At 51.4% G+C, this 17,054-nt stretch overlaps 1 protein-coding gene across 1 annotated transcript; it reads right to left on the reverse strand.

The window, feature by feature from the left end:
- Positions 1-2,498: 2,498 nt before the first annotated feature.
- LOC142854260 (class II histocompatibility antigen, M beta 1 chain) lies at positions 2,499-10,037 on the reverse strand. The gene is made up of 6 exons (XM_075979569.1): positions 9,511-10,037; positions 6,919-7,200; positions 5,327-5,611; positions 3,364-3,480; positions 3,187-3,222; positions 2,499-2,837 (listed from the first exon to the last, which is right to left on the reverse strand). The coding sequence occupies exons 1-6, from the start codon at positions 9,563-9,565 to the stop codon at positions 2,827-2,829; spliced, it is 786 nt and encodes a 261-aa protein (XP_075835684.1). The 5' UTR covers positions 9,566-10,037; the 3' UTR covers positions 2,499-2,826.
- Positions 10,038-17,054: the final 7,017 nt, after the last annotated feature.

Below are 17,054 nucleotides of genomic sequence, written 5' to 3' on the forward strand. Positions count from 1 at the left end.
TCATTCTTCTACATGTTGATATATTTAACAGCACCACTTGTTAAATATGCTTTCTTTTTTCCATTTGATATTTTTTGCTTGTCAAAAATCAGGTGTTCAAAGATGTGTGGATCGATATCCAGGTCTTCTGTTCGGTTCCATTGGTCCTCCTGTCTGTTTTTATGCCAGTACCAGGCTGTTTTCAGTCCTGTAGCTCTGTAGTAGAGTTTGAAGTCAGGGACTGTGATGCCTCCAGAAGTTCTTTTATTGTACAGGATTGTCTTGGCTATCCTGAGTTTTTTGCTTTTCCATATGAAGTTGAGTACCATTCTTTCGAGGTCTTTGAAGAATTGTGCTGAGATTTTGATAGGCATTGTGTTGAATCTGTCAAAATATCATAATCTTTTAAAAACACTAAAAAATGCTTAGAAATGAATAAAACCTGAAGCACTGGGAATTTGGGATAATTTTGTTGCTGTTAAATGTGGGGCTTGTGGGGAAAGAAAGACATTGCAGCAGGTATGGCGGAAACCAATCTTAGAGGGAAATGGTCACCTTTAAATATGATTAACAGGAACCAAAATAAAAAAAAAAAGAGTAGTGTGAGCTAAGCACAGGTGAAGAGGGAAGGAAGTGAAAAGATAAGAATAGCAAAGCGAAGCGCCGAACTCGGAGCAGTGAGGGACCAATGCACACAAAAACTGGAGACCACGCGTAGACGTGGTGTTCCAGGAAAGAGGGTGAGGAGCCGGTGCACCCCGCTCCGCTCCGGTGTAAGGACTCTGCATCGCAGAAATGAGACCATACGTAGATGTGGTGTTCCAGGAAAGAGGGTGAGGAGCCTGTGCACCCCGCTCTGGTGTAAGGACTCTGCATCGCAGAAACGAGACCACACATAGACGTGGTGGTGTTCCAGGAAAGAGGGTGAGGAGCCGGCGCACCCCGCTCCGGTGTAAGGACTCTGCATCGCAGAAACGAGCAAGGAAGCACACGAGAGCAGAACATCTTCTGTGCTTCATAAGACGTGTATATGCGAACCCTGAGTAAAGGCGCAGTAAACGGCGAGCTGACGGGCATAGGGGGCTGCGGGGCGCTTCACAGACAAGAGTCTGGGGCCAGAGAGGTGGCTCAGCAGTTAAGAGCACTGACTGCTCTCCCACAGGACCTGAGGCCAACCCCCTCCTCCCCCAGCACACACTGCTGCTCATGGGCCATCTTTGTGATCCCTGCCCAGATCCACTTGAATTCCTGAGCACTTTCCGCGTTCCTTGATTTCTCCCTCTTTTGGCAGAGGAGAAAAGCGTGGCTGGAGTGGGGAGCGTCGCTTGGAAGAACACAGTGACTTTGGATGTCAGAGGGCTATCACCCTCTCCCCTAGACCTCACACACATTGAAACCATCTAGGGCAGAAGGGTCCACCCCCCACCCCCCCCACAACCCCGCCCCCCACACACACCCCCGTAATCTCCCTCCCACCCACACCTGCCACGGTGAGAGAGCAGTTTGTCTCCTAACCTGTTCCCTGCCTCATCAGACCCTGGTCTCCAGATTCCCACACAGGTGCCCACATACAAGTGTCCACAGCTCTCCCTCCTAATCCTGTTGGGTTAAACTCCTTCCTGGCTTATCTTCATTTCTTTTTATGCCTTAGGTTTCTCTTACTTTTGTTATTAATTTATTCATTTCTGTGTGTGGGCATTTGGATTGCATCTGTCTGTGCACTGATCCGGGTCCTCTGGAAGAGCAGCCAGTGCTCTTAGCCACTGAGCCATCTCTCCAGTCACACCTTTCCTTTTCTGGCCGGCAGCTGACTTCCCAACTCTAATTCCAAAAGCAACTCCACAGACCAACTTCCTACACCCAGCTTTGTCTCCGCTGGAAAACAGATGTCTCCTGACGGTCCCCTCTGCTCTAAAGAAGCAATCGCCCCTTCCCTACTGACGCTATGGAAGGAACAACCCAAACACTGAGCAGGAACCGCAGAGACCACTGCTGTGGGCTCTGGGAATGCTGGGTGCATTCGTGGCTCTTTACATAAGTGATCATAAGATCCCTCACAGGTCGGCAATGTGGATCAGTGAGTGGAGACACCCACTGCCAGGCGAACGACCTGAGCTCAACCCCTAGAACCCACAGAGTGGGAGAAGAGAACCCGGTCCTGCAAAGTGTCCTCTGACCTCTAGATGCGTGCAGTGGCAAGTGCCCTCGAATGTGCATGTCACACACACACACACCACATACATGCACACACACACAGACACATGCACATATACACACACAGTAAATAAAATGCAGTTTCAAAAGGCCTTCTATGAGCTAGGCTGTGAGCCCCTCCCTCTCCCTCACACGGTGACTCCACTTCATTACAGTTTAATTTCTTCTTATGAATTATGATTTCGAAAGCTGCCTGCAGATGTTTCATACAGGAGAGATACTGGGCGGTGCCCCTGGCTATGCCACAGGAGAGGCTCGACTTCAGCGCACTCTGCCGCCATCCCTTCTCCAAAGCCGCAACAAACTTGAGGAAGGCCAGTGATTCCAGCAGTTTATTTCTTAGGCATGGTCACTCACAACATATTGCCCTCTGTCATGGGGTGGGGCCTTCTGGAGGGCCTTGAAGCCCCTCTTCCAGAGGGCCCTGACCCCTCCTCAGATCAGCTCGCCTCAGAAAGAGCCTGGGAGAGCAACTGGATTATGAATACCTCCAAGCTGCTAATATTTACATGGGGACAGGGAACCAAGTAGAGGAAATTATGATGCAAGAAAGTGGGGTGTCCTGAAGACGTTGGAGGCCGAGGAGGCATCCTCAAGAATCGGAATCTCCTTCTCTGTGTGGGATTCTGTCCTCTAGTGCCGTCCTGGAGACAATAGGAACCAGAGTGAGAGAAGATGGTCCGACAGACCAACATCTGTCCGTGTGACCCCCACCCCTGACGCCAGAGGCTTCAGACACTGACAGCGCCAGCACTCAGTTACCACGACAAAGACAAAGACGTGACCTCCAGCCCCTCCTCACAGGTACCCTGCAGGGTCGGAGAGGGAACTCGGGTTCCCTTCTTCCATTTCTAGAACCATAGCAGCCTGAGTGTGATGTCTTCACCCAACCACCCCCTTTGATAAATGGTCCTTGCTCTGAGCACCATTAACGGAACACAGCACCCCACCCCTTCTGAGGGTCAGTGAGCCCCAAATCAACAGGAATGGTACCTTCTGGGTAAGTGGATCCAGGGAGAGGAATGTAGCCTAGAAGAGGAAGACACTGATTAGACCAATCCTCGTGGATGAAAGAATCGAACTCTTTACAGCAGAAGACGTGGGAATGAGAGAATTGAGCACAGAGACTGAAGAACGGGAAGGGCTGGGAGGGCTCAGGGGATCACTCACTAGAGAAGCGGGACTTCCGCCAACTGTAGAAACCAAGACAGAAGATGATGAAGCCCAGGCCCAGGGTGGTTGCAGACACAGAAACCTTCACCGTCTGGATGGGGGACAGCCCGACCGCTGCAAAGTAAAGGAGAACCCTTAGAACTAATGTCTACAGCTTAGCCTCAGGCAACTCGGTTTCCTTCAGCCTGCACCTACAGGGGTCAAAGGTCTTTATTCTTTGACCCTTATCCCCAGCATCCAGCTGGGAGAGTCTGATGCTAACCAACTCACTCCCAAGAAAATGGCTTTTTATGACCCCATCATCCACTTCCAGACAGCCCTGGGGAACCTGTTTACCCAGAATTACCTCCCAGTTCTGTCTCCCTCTCCCCAGGTGGAGACTCTCAAGGCATTCTCTGTGGCTCCTCCACTGCCAGGGCACCCTCCCCAGCAGCCAGGGGTCCTTCACACCCATGGTAATGTTAACTCCCATCTCTGCTCTGAGCAGCTTCCTATTAGAAGGGTCTCTTTTCTCTGCAGGCCTCCAAGGTCCCACGGTAAGAGTCCCCTACATCCACATTGCCCACATCTCCCTCCATCCCGCCCTTCGCCACCCCGCCTGCCAGAGATGCTTCTATCTGGACTATAGTCCACCTGGATTCTTGCCCCATCACCAAAGGAACTTGTTGCACACCCCACAAAGGAGACCGACCCTGGGAAGCTCAAGGGCATGTGTGCCCCACTCTCCTCTTGCTTCCCACCTGTGCTGGCTAGTCCTGTGCCAGCTTGACACAGGCTAGATTCATCTGAGACATGGGAACCTCAACTGAGAAAACACCTCCATGAGATCGGGCTGCAGCTGCAAGCCTGTAAGTCATTTTCTTAGCTAGAGATTGATGGGGGAGGGCCCAGTCCACTGTGGTGGGGCCACCCCTGAGCTGGTGGTCCTGGGTTCTATAAGAAAGCAGGCTGAGCAAGCCATGAGGAGCGAGCCAGTATACGGTGCCCTCCATGGGTCCTGCTTTCAGGTTGCTGCCCCGTTTGAGTTCCCGTCTTGACTTCCTTCAATGCTGGACCAACGCAAGCCAAATAAACCCTTCCCTTCCAACTTGCTTTTGGGTGTGGTGTTTCATCACAGCCATAGTCACCCCAACCTGGACACCATCCACTCCCAGGGACCCACTAAAACAGACACACACTCCCCACAGGGGAACCGACTCCCCGACTCTCTAGCTGCCCTTCCCTTTCCTCATTTTTTCTAAGATTTATTTATTTATTTTATGTTCACACACCAGAAGAGGGCACCAGATCTCATTACAGGATGGCTGTGAGCCACCATGTGGTTGCTGGGAATTGAACTCAGGTCGTCTGGACGAGCGGGCAATGCTCTTAATCACTGAGCCATCTTCTTTTCCAACAATCTCCAAATCTGTATGCACCCCCTCATTATGTATGCACCTCCTCATTACCTTTACGTACCCCCAGTCCTAGGGTTCAAACAGTGTCAGTGAGTTCTATATCAACTAACCCTTCACGTGTCCACCAAGTGTCTACAGCCACGGCTTCATCCCCTTAGGCTCAAAAGAGGCTGCCCAAATCCATCAGAGCCCTGCACCGAGAGAAGAGCCCTTCTTCTTCAGTCTTCATCACTTTTTCCATGCCCAGTCCTGACCTGACAAGATGGCTGAATATTAGGAAAACTAAAACAGCCAATTCCAGAGCTTTGTTCCGGAAGTGTTATCAAACCTACATTCTTCTGGGGAGACAATCGGCCTCTCCTCTCTCCCTCAAACTGATGGATGACATCCACGCCATGACTCGTCTGTCCTTTAGTCCATGGCCCTAACTTGGCTGCAAACCCTTAGACTTCCCATCCCAGCATCCCTTTCTCTACCACGTACCAGGCATCTCTTCACGTCTCACTTGGCCAAATACCAATGTTCCTCTCCCAACCACCAACATCCCAGTTCCCACCACTTACTCCAGTCCTGACGGACTGGCTCGGAGGTCCCTTCGTGCTGTACCACACAGGTGTAGATGTCCCCGTAGGAGGGGGTTAAGGCTAGGTAGGAGACAGTCTGGTATGTCCAGTCCCCGTTGGTCTGGGCAGTCCTCTCTCTGTTGTTGCGAGGCCTGACAAGGTGCCCATTCTTCATCCACACAATGCTCACGTCCGCTGGATAGAAGCCCCACACATAGCAGGCCAGCATCACGGGCTCCCTCGTGTTAACTGGAGCAGTCTGAGCTACTTGAACAGACGGCGGTCCTGTGTGGGAGAAACAACTGTGGTTTGAAAGTCCCATTTCTTCTTCAAAGACTTCTACAGCCACCAAGTGAGAGAGAAAGGATGCGCCCCCACCTGGCTGGATCTCTCTTCCTCTCTGGTTGCCCCTTTCTTTCTCCTTCAAAGTCATGTTTGATCACAGATGGGAAATGCCCCTGGGCCACGAGCTGTCTGGACAGTGTCTGTGTTTATCTCGCAAGGGCACATGCTGTGTGTTTTCTGAGATGGAGTCTCATACAGCCCAGGCTAGCCTCGCACGCACAATGTAACTGGGGATGGCCCTAACTCTTAGTCTCCTGCCTCCCCACAAGTGCTGGTACCATAGTCCTGTACCACGATGCCTGGCAATGGGATTATTGATATGGTCATCATCTACCAGGTTATCCCCCCAAGTGACTCTCCTGCTTGCCTCTATCAGAGTATTTTTTTTAGCAATATTTTAGTGAAAATACAAGAATTTATGTTAAAATACAGACTCCCTTGGCTTCACCTAAGGTATTTTCTCCTTGTCTAGAGTGGGACCCAGGGATTTGTAGCCAAGCAACGCTGAAAAGGTGGCTCAGCAACTGTATCTTATGACACAGTTCTCTGACCTATGGAGATCTTCAAAGTTTACTTATACAACTTTAAGCCATTCTCATGAGCTGTTCTCAGTGTAAAGGATTCGGGGAGGAAAAGAGCTGGCATTGGAACAACCCTAGATGTCCCCACGCCTGCACCCATTCCAAACACCAAAATCTGAGCTAAAGAACCAGGAACAAGCCAGGTTGGGGATCCAGGCCTGTAATTCCAGCTAACTGGGAGGCTGAAGCTGGAGAGTCACAAGTTCAAGGTCAACTTGGGCAACTTAGGGAGACCCTGACTCAGAACAAATAGGAATAAGGGGTCTTGGACATAACCCAGTGGTAGAGCATTTGCTGGGTACGTGCAAGGCCCCAAGTTCAATCCCCAGTAGTGAAAAAAAATTCTTTGACTAAAACAAATAAAAATGAGAGGCAGGAACATTTTGGGGAAAGTCACTGGGGGTTTCTGACTCAGCCCTAAAGCACCGAGATTCCTGCTTCTGGGCCTCGTCAGTTCCTTCTCTTTGCACCTCCCATCCTGCGTCTTCTGTTCCGTCTCCCTCAGCCACACTGCTCCCCTCGCTGTCCAGCCTCCCACTTCCTGCATTCCAGGTCCACACCGTTTCTCCTGCTCAGGTATCAACCCCTCGACGCTCAGTGATCTACTTGTCCACCAGCTCTGCTTCCGACGGCCCCTCTGCACCCCCTCTGCACCCCTCTGCTCACTTGTTCTGTGGGTCAGTGCATTCCAGAAGGGCTTGGTGTGCATGGCACAGTCCTGAAGCCCTTTGCCCAAGCGCTGGAGTAGCTGTTCATTTTTGTTGAGGTAATTTGAGATGGATTTAGCCAAGTTATAGAGCATCCCAAATTCACAGGGGGCTATTTTTCCTTCCTCTGGATCCCAGCAGGCCAGCAGATCTTTGTTGAAGGAGATACAGTACGTGAAGTCTTGTGGGTTCCCATCGTCATCCAGCAGGCATGTGCTCTCCACGTGGGCCACAAAGCCACCTGGAAGAACCAGAAAACTTCCATCAGTGTCTGCTCGCTGTGTGGCACCATTGCAAATACCATCTCTGCACAAAGTCCCTAAAACCCATATAACTGCTTGAGTGGTGGGAGCAGGGAGTGGATACATTTTCTGTCCTAACATCTGATCTTTAACGTGTTTCTGGACAGAGCTTTGAATCCCTGGGAACTGGGTGACCACAGGGTCTCTTCTTCTAGTGGGGTCAATCTTAATAGAACTTTGGGATAGGGCCTGTCCATGGAAAGACTGAACCGTGATTGGAGACCTGAGATTTGTACCTCCATCCTTGTGGATGGGTACTTGAAGCTGGGTTAAAAAATAATTCCTGTCTATTTGATGAAGCCTAAAAAACCCAAATTGTAGGGTTCTGATACCTTCCCAGTTGGTAAACACATCCGCATGCCAGGGAAGTGGCTGACCCCACCGCCTCTGAGGGTCTGGACTTCCTCCTATAAAACCCAGACTGTGATCTCTAAAATACTCCTCGTGAGGCTGGAGATGTGGCTGAGCGGTTGAGAGCATGTGCTCTTCCTGCAGAGGACCAGGGTTCTGACTGCAGCACCCCCAGCCAGCGGCTCACTGTAACCCAGTTCCAGGAAGTCTCATACCCTTCTGGGCTCCTCAGATACTACACGGGTGCGGTGCACACGCGGACAAGCAGGACACGCACACATACACACAGATAAACTCTTACAATAAGTGAACAATACTAAACTATTCGCACAGATTGTTTCTCCTCTCTGTTACCCAAGGGGCTCTAGCTCAGCCAAGCTGGGCAGAAGCTGTGGGAGATGCTGGGCTTACGGCTTGAGCTCGTGTCTGATGTGGGGAACTGTCTCGTGGGTTGAGCCTTCAGCCGCTGGTCTGTGATAACTTCTGTTAGAGTCGGCACTGAACTGGACTGTAGGTTGTCTATCCAGTCCATGAGAATGGGGGGGGGGGCACCCGTCACAGGAGTGTTGAATTAAGCAGAGAACCCCAGCTGCAGCTGCAGCCAGTCTGGCCGAGATCTCCCGCCTCAGGCTGCGCCTGCTGACTACACTACCACTCTGGGAGCTCCGGCCGCCACAGGAAAGGGGGGAATGACAGCAGCAGAGACATTTTTAGATCCTTTCCTCTAATTTCCAACCTGAGACTTAACTATTTTTTAAGACTTATTTATTTTGTTTTATGTATATGGTGTTTTGCCTACATGCATGACTGTACACCATATTTGAGCCTGGTGCCATCAAAGGCCACAAAGGGGGCATCAGACCCCCTGAACCTGGAGTCACAGATGGTTATGAACCACCATGTGGGTGCTGGGACTTGAACCTGGGTCCTCTGCAAGAGCAGCCAGTGCTCCTAACAGCCGAGCCACCTCTCCAGGCCCTAAAACTAAACTCAGCCCTCGTTGTTCATGTGCAGTGGTCTTAAGTTTTACAACAATAAGTTTAAATGACTCAGTTTGCCAGGCTTTCTTGGCAACAACAGCAAACAAAACAAACAGAAACACAGAAAAGTCATTTTAAAGTCAATCCACTTTTCTACCAATATAAAACCATACAACATGGTCACCTTCACACCATCAGAGGCATCCAGGTTGGGAATGAGCTAGAGATTCACGTGCACAAAACTGAAAACTGTTAGCGCCTCTTTCTCTACACCTGAGACTGGGTGACAGGGGAGAACAGCCAGAGGTCCCTACGTGGTAAGCCTGGTGGTCCACCCCAAACACAGGCCTTCAGAGAAGCTCATTACTGACAGGGAGCTAAAGGGCCAAGCGAGTGTGGTGAGCACCGTGGTAATCCCAGCACTGAGGCAGGAGGATTGCCATGAGTTCAAGGCTAGTCTGGCTATACCGTGTGACTCTCTCAGATGAAAGAAAGACAGAGACAGACACACAGACAAAGGGGAAGGAGAGGAGAGAAGAAAACAGAGTCAAGAAAAAGTCAGCCTTGCTCTATGCTGGAAATAGTCCTGACTTTTGACTCTGTAGAAGTCTACAGAGCACTTACTATATGCCAGGTGCCACGCTGGGACCCAGGATGAAGGGGCACACAGTCCTAACCTACATCCCAGCAGGGGCATCCGTTACACAATCTACAAAACTGGCCCATTACTAAAATTGCTGTAAAAACACAGTCCAGTACTGGAGGAATTGCCGCAGTGGGGAGACTGGATCGTGGGAGCACTCAGACCTGCTAGAGCAGGACGTGGGGGGTTCCAGAAGGGGACGGAGGTTCCAGGGAGGAGGGTTGGGGGAGGTGGTTCCAGAAAGGAAGGGAGGGTTCCAAGAGGGGATTCCTTACCTACTCCCACACAGCCCAGGCTGAGGCCCAGCAGCAGCGGGAGGAGTATAGCCATGTTGTCCTCTCTGAAGGTGCAGGAAGGTCAGGCCCCTGGGCGGGATCTTGCAGGGACCCCTAGATCGCTACTGACCCAGCCTGGACAAATGTCTCCACGCACTGAGGAAAATACGGTGCCTGTTGCTCTGGTCCCTGTTCCTTGCTGCAGAACTGTCCCCAGGTCACTCAGCCCCCTCTAGATCCTAAATTTACATCTACTAACTCAACCAACCTGGAACCCAAAGGGAGAGTTGTCAGATTAGTTGGGTAGGCAGATCAGACCAATCACTGAGTGTCTCAGCCTAACATCATCAGTTACTAGGTAAACCTCCTCGCGCCCTAGGCTTTGAGGACCGGACTGTAGGGGGTTTCCTGAGGTCCGTGGGGGCGGTCGCTGAAGCATTCCCAGGATACGCAGGCCTGACCTGCGCATAGGATTAACTTTTTTCACCTTATGCCCTTCCAAAAGACCGCTTCTAGACAACCTTCTTGTCTCTGAAAGGGAGGTCACCTAGGAGGTAGTGCGTAAACCCCCCTGTCACTCGGAGGGACACAGGTGGCAGAGGCGGGGCTGTGGGGAAGGAAGGAGGCACAGAGTGTCAAAGCAAGACAGTGAAAGACAGAAGCATTTAACCATAGAGAGCCGGCGCGGGTCTGGGAACCCACTCCCTCCCGGGCGGTTTATCAAGCTCCCTTTCTTCCTAGGCTATAAAAGCTGCTTTGGGAGCCAGGAAACTCTCTTGGTGGAAAGCTGACCACGGACCCAGAGCTCAACTGTCCGCCCCACCCCCACCCCCAACCTCTCCACTTCCCTGAATGTGTCCCCACGCTCCGCTCCGCTCTATCTCCAGCTGGTCTCCGGATTAGGAAGATACTGGAATAGTGAGATGTGACGCTCCCATTCTCCTGGAAAAGACAGTGTCTGTCGAACACGCTTTGTGTATATATACACATGTGCACACATGTTCCTGTCTGAGGGTGTTTGTGTGCCTACAGGCATGCATGCACGTGTGTGAATATATATGAAGGTCACTATGAGATCCGCCACCTGGTAGGTTGTTGTTGTTTAAGACAGCGCCTGTCACTGGCCTGGAGCTCGCCAGGTAGGCTGGGCTAGCCCGGAAGCCCAGGGATCTACCTGCCCCCCAACCCCGTGCCTCCAGCACTGTGCCCACAGCCATGAATGAGCACAACCGGCTCTTTTCTTTGTTTAAATTTGGGTCGTGGGGCTGAACTCAGACGCTCACCCCGCGTAGTACTTTACCAGCCGTGTCCTCTTCCAGATCCTGCGGTACTTCTGCTTTGGTTTTTGTTTGTTTGTTTTTGTGCTAAGTATTTGACCCAGAGCCTCACACATGCAAGGATGGATTTTAAAAGGGCATTGCCTCTTCCATCCAGCTATGAGTTACACCGCGGATAGTCTCTCCTTGGGCATCTAAAGCCTTAAATTGACTCCCCTGCCATCAAAGGGCTTTGAGGCTTCACCCTCTCTTCTCACTTTCTCTTTCTTTTCCTGGTTTTGTTTTGTTTTTAAGCAGGGTCTCACTGTGTAGCCCTGGCTGGCCTGGAATTCACTATGTAGACCAGGCTGGCCTAAAATTCATAGAGATCTTCCTCTCTCTGCTTCCTGAGTGCTGAGATTAAAGGTGTGGCCACCACAACTGACTCAGCTGGGTTTCTGAAACTCTTGGATTTACTAGTGAGTTAAAAAGGGGAAAAGGGACGGACCGTGAGGGAGTCTCTGGACACCATGCTTACCTGGGGTCGCCCAAAGTCCTCGATTCTAGGTGACTTAGGAAGAAAAAGAAAATCATGGACCACATAATAGTCAGAGCCAGTGTCAGGAGCAAGGGCTAGCTGGGGTGACCGTATCAGGAGCGAGGGCTAGCTGGGGTGACCGTGTCAGGAGCGAGGGCTAGCTGGGGTGACCGTGTCAGGAGCGAGGGCTAGCTGGGGTGACCGTGTCAGGAGCGAGGGCTAGCTGGGGAGACCGTGTCAGGAGCGAGGGCTAGCTGGGGTGACCGTGTCAGGAGCGAGGGCTAGCTGGGGAGACCGTGTCAGGAGCGAGGGCTAGCTGGGGTGACCGTGTCAGGAGCGAGGGCTAGCTGGGGTGACCGTGTCAGGAGCGAGGGCTAGCTGGGGTGACCGTGTCAGGAGCGAGGGCTAGCTGGGGTGAGCACATCAGGAGTGAGGGCTAGCTGGGGTGACCGGCTGACATTAGCCAGATCAGCCCCATTTCCCAGTCTTCCCCAGTCTCCTGCCCTCTTCCTCCTTGGCTATAGACTTAACTCCTAGAATCAGCCAGTGGGCGAAGCTGCTGGGGAGCCAGAATGGATGTGATGCGCTCCAACACTGTCCCAGACACAGTCCTAGGGTTGGTTTGGGGTTTTCGTTTGTTAGTTTCAGACAGAGTTTTCTGTGATCCAGGACAGCCTTTGAATTCACTGCATAGCTCCCCGCCAGGGGCTGAGAATCCAGACTCGGCTCTAAGTAGGTCTTCTGTCTTCTTTCTCATTTAATATTGAGATGTGTTAGTTGTCTGCCTCTTCAGAATGAAAACCAGTCTTGAGGTTCACAGCTCAAGTTTAGAGGCTTCAACACCTTCCCTTATACAACTCCTATGCACGCATGCATACACACACATACATACATACACACAGACCATATACACACACGTATATTTATACACATAGACCATATACACATGCTCACACACATGCTCACACACAGACCATACACACACTCACACACATATACACACACATACATACATACGCACATATGCGTACATATATACACATATGCACAGATCATATACGCACACACATGCAAGCACACTCTACAGAAAAACACACAAATGTATACACTGACACACACATATACACATGTACATACACACACACACATGGACACTATACCCACACATATATACACACTCACACGCACTTGCGCACACACACAGACACACACACCACAATCTATGCCCACGCACTCACTTCATCCTGGGCTGGGATGAACCAAAATAACGGAAGTTCGTGATACAGCTGCTAAGAAAAGGAGGAAGAGAGGAGCCACCGTCCACCCAACCCTTCCCTCCACCGTCCACCCAAGCCCTCCCTCCACCGTCCACCAACCCCTCCCGCCACCGTCCACCCCAACCGCCCCAGCTCAGAGTTCTTTCTGCTCTGGGAGTCTCAGGTTCTTCTACTTGCTGTTAGGACAACTTCAGAACAGTGTGGTTCCCAGCCACCACCTTTCCCAGAATGCCTTCCTCCCCTTGCAGGAATCAGCGCTTGGCACCCTTTTCTGCGTCCCCACTTCCTGCCCTGCACCCTCATGGGCGTGGCCATGGCGGAGACTATGTGGAGTTCCCTCCGGTGTCCAGCTCTCTACCCCAGCAGTCAAAGGAGATGTGAAACCTCCTGAGACACCACAGGAAGCAGTAGGAGATTTCACTTCCATATTCATGTGAAAATGGGAGGGAGGTTTTTAGAGTCGGAAAACCCAGAGACCTGTGCTCAGCAAAGCGGTTCCTCGCTCCCCTGGCCCCTCTTCTGTTACAGATGCAACTGTGATCTCCCAGTTGGTTCGGGCACCTCGGCTGCCCTGTCCTCCGTCACTTTATCATTACACAGGAACAGGACCCCCAGCCAGGGTCCCATGTGCTTTCAGCGCCTCTATGTGAAGACCCACACGCTGAGTTCTCAATCCTCCCCCCCCTCCCCGAGAGACACACACACACACTGCGCGCAGCCTCGTTCCCACATGCCTGCAGTGGGTAACCCTGGGGTTCATGTGCAGCTTATTAATATAAGGAATCATCTGCCATAGCTGGGAAATATGGGCTCTCAGCCCCACATCATCCCATTTGAGGCCAGTAGGAAGCGGAGGAACACCTGCCGTCAAAGCTAGTTAGCAGGAAGGCCTGAAGAGAGGTCACCGCAGGCAAGGTGGGCAGGGCGTCTCCATGGAGGGGATGGAGGCAGACCCTGGCTAGCAGGCTGGGTTCAGCAGGAAGGGGGAGCTCCCAAGCCTGGCAGGGCTGTGCCATTGGGCGTGTATAAGGGAATGGGGCTGTTGGAAACAGAAGCAGATGCCAGTATTGATACCGTCACTGAAGCAGATGCCAGTATTGATACCGTCACTGGAGCTGGACATTGAGGGAAGTTACAGATGTGGCTTGAGTGTGACCTTAACCATATGAGTCTCTTCTAGGCATTTCCTAAATTCATTCTCTGTAAGCTCTCAGCTTCCTCTTCTGGACACATGGTTTTAACTCAAGATCCCATTTTATGACAGAAAAAAATGCTGGACCAGTCAATCCCTATAAAACCAGCAGCGGGGACCAGACCACAGGGCTCTGACAGCTAGAATTAAACAGCTCTGCTCAGGGGGTCAGGGGTCAATGGCACGCAGACTTCACTGGTGAACGGCCAACTGGAAAACTTTTGGGTTTTTTTTTTTTTTTGAGACAGCCTCCCCGGTGCTGGGATTACAGGTGTGTGCCACACTGCCCGGGAGAAGCATTTTCTGCACCTATCCTGTCCCAAGTCACTGCATAGAATTGCTTGTTCCCAGAAGTTAAAAAAAAAAAAGAAATAAACCTGAAAATACAATTTTTAAATTGGCAAAATAGTGTGGTGTGGTGACGGAATCCAGAAACCCCAGCACTTGGGAGGTGGGAGCTGGGATCGGTCATCCGAGCTACGTGAGACTCTGTCTCAAAAATGACAAAAGGTGACAAAAAAAATGTCTAAACCTGTAACTGAAAGAGAAAGGAACCGTGGAGAGGTGTTCAACCTCATAACCAATATAAAAAACCCCAACTCTAAGAGATTCTACCAGCACCCACCTCACTACCAGTGACTCCTGGTGTTAGCGGGACAATAGCAGCCACCTTGCTCTAATAACCGCTCTCTGACCTCTGACCTCTGAACTGAGAATCGCAAACTTGTTGGTAAAAAGTCATGATCAGGAAACAGTATCATTACCCTGAAAAGTCTGCCCTTGAGAGTTGGAATAAAGATATGGTAGGCGCGGGAGGCTTGGGGGCAGCTTCCTCGGGGCTGAGTGTGGGCTGGACTGGCATTGGTTGAGACAGGAACAAGCTACAGTGAAGACAGGCATGGCTCCACCAGGGAAGAATGAGGAATTTGCCCGAAAATGGGATTCCTGCTGGGTAGCTTTTCTGCTCTAGGAGAAGGTGCCACCACATCTAGGCAATCCCAGCACTTGGGGGAGGAGCAGGAGGAACAAGAATTCAAAGCTGTCCTCAGCTACACTGGGAGTTCGAGGTCTACAAGGGATTTCAACTCAAAGGGAGAGAGAACCGGACTGAGGACAGCTCAGGATGCAGCTAGATTAAGCTGGGGTATCCTTGAGTGCGCTACAGGGGTGCACATCCCTCCAATTGATGCCCTCACCCTCATGTGATCCAGAAGCTAAGCCTGGCTGATGAGAGAGGCAAACGGAGTGGTACCCGCCTGTAATCCCAGCAGCTGGGGATACGGATGCAGGATGGATGATGAGGAGCACAGGGTGAGGGTTTCTACCCCTGCACAGCAAGCTTGAGGCCAGCTGCGGACCTTATCACCCACTCACTTGATCAATGACATTTCCTCCAAGCCTGTCATCTGGTGGAGCAGGAACTTGAGGCTCGGGGAGGAGTTAGCTAGAGTTAGATACAGCAGGTAAGAATCCGGGAGGTGCCACGTGTTTAATCTACCAGGGATGGTGGATCTCTGTGAGTTCAAGGCCAGCCTGGTCTACACGATAAGTTTCAGGTTGGCCAGAGCCATACAGTGAGACCCTGCCACAAAAAAATTAATAATAGTAATAACAACAATAATAGTAATAATAAAATCAGTTTTAAGCTTTGATTGGCAGGAAATTGCTGGATACATTTGAAGTAGAACAGAAACCAGAAAGCAGTACTGACCAGGTCCACAAAGGTAAAAGGAGAACAAAAACAAAACCATCTCCAAGGGAGAAAATCAAAGGCGGTGGTGGCGCACACCTTTAATCCCAGCAGCACTCGGGAGGCAGAGGCAGGCAGATCTCTGTGAGTTCGAGACCAGCCTGGTCTACAAGAGCTAGTTCCAGGACAGGCTCCAAAACCACAGAGAAACCCTGTCTCGAAAAAAAAAAAAAGATAGAGCTGAACCGGACTGGAGAGACGGCTCAGCGGTTAAGAGCACTGGCTGCTCTTCCGGAGGAACCAGGATTGATTCCAACACCCACATGGCGGCTTAGGTCCGTGTGTAGCTCCAGAACCAGGGTGTCTGATGCTCCTTCTGCTTCTGAGGGCACCAGACACACATGTGGTACACAGACGTATAGGCAGGTCAGACACCCATACATACACAAGTTTTTAAAAATTAAAGAAATTGAGAGGCAGAAGGAATTTTCTGGCGTCCTTAGGTTCTGTGGCGCTGTGGACAGACGGCAACAACGCTGTCTCCTGCCCATTCTCCCCGTGAAGGTCTTCTCAGCATTCGTCAGGTACTAAGATTCACAGGAGGACTGGCAGTGCTGGCCAGTGGTTAGAGCGCTTACCCAGCATGCATGAGGGGCTGGCAGCTAAAGCTCTGGCCGCACAGTATGAGGGCCAGAGTTCTGATCCCCAGAGCCCATGGAAAGGCCAGGGAGACGCGGTGGCCCACTGGTAACTCCAGCCTCAGAGGTCAGAGAGGGGCAATGCTCGGAGCAGGCTGGCTCGCAAGACCAGCCACGTCGGTGAGCTCTAGGTCTGAATGAGAGCCTCTGTCTCAGTGTGTAAGGTGGAAGGTGGAAGGAGGAGAGAGGATTCCTTTATCTACCTCCCAAATGGCTGTGTAACCACACACACGTGCAAAAGCGTGTGTACATGTGGAAAATGAAAAGAGAAGACAGAGCACACACACATACACACACACAACAGTCGTTGGGGTTACAACAGCTCTTCAGGGGACACCATTGCTATCCTTCACTGACGTGAAGAACAGAGACAGCAAGTCACTCATCCAAGAGCACACAGTGAAACTCAGACAGCCGTGCGGTCTTTGTCAGTCAGTACAGGCTCTTAGAAACGACATGGTCTAGGCGAAGAGCCAAGGCCTGGGACAAACTGGATGGTTTCCCTTAGACTCTGATACAGTATGAAAATCGGAGATGGCCTTGCCAGTACCAAGCTAACTTCATGAGTTAGGCTCAGCTGCCGCCAGAGCCACCCACACACAGCCGTGGTCGTGTGCCGCCAGCCCCCACCATCCGCCTGGGACAGTGCCCCACAGCTGCCCTGAGAGAGTTTCTGAGGATACTGAACGCGTACTTGGAAGACATGTGTGTCTCTGCCCTTGCGGGCTGCTCTGCTTCACCTCAGGATCAAAGAGGACGTCTGTACTAAAGTGATCAGACCAATCAGAGAGCAGCTAGAGGCAGGCCCTGCTAGCCCTGAGCTGATTTCCCAGAGGGCTGAAAGTCAAACAGCTTCACTGGCGACATAGCACGGAGGGAACCAAAGGCACATG

This window comes from Microtus pennsylvanicus, chromosome 7 (genome assembly GCF_037038515.1).
Source record: "Microtus pennsylvanicus isolate mMicPen1 chromosome 7, mMicPen1.hap1, whole genome shotgun sequence".
NCBI classification, from domain to species: Eukaryota; Metazoa; Chordata; class Mammalia; order Rodentia; family Cricetidae; genus Microtus; species Microtus pennsylvanicus.

What these genes read in the sequence shown, in the direction of transcription:
- LOC142854260 (XM_075979569.1), bottom strand. Translation starts at nt 9,565, where the DNA reads ATGGCTATACTCCTCCCGCTGCTGCTGGGCCTCAGCCTGGGCTGTGTG. An exon ending in GCCAGTCCGTCAGGACTGGA is followed by an intron (nt 3,481 to 5,326) that starts GTAAGTGGTGGG and finishes TTTACTTTGCAG; the next exon opens with CGGTCGGGCTGTCCCCCATC. An exon ending in GCGGAAGTCCCGCTTCTCTA is followed by an intron (nt 3,223 to 3,363) that starts GTGAGTGATCCC and finishes TTCCTCTTCTAG; the next exon opens with GCTACATTCCTCTCCCTGGA.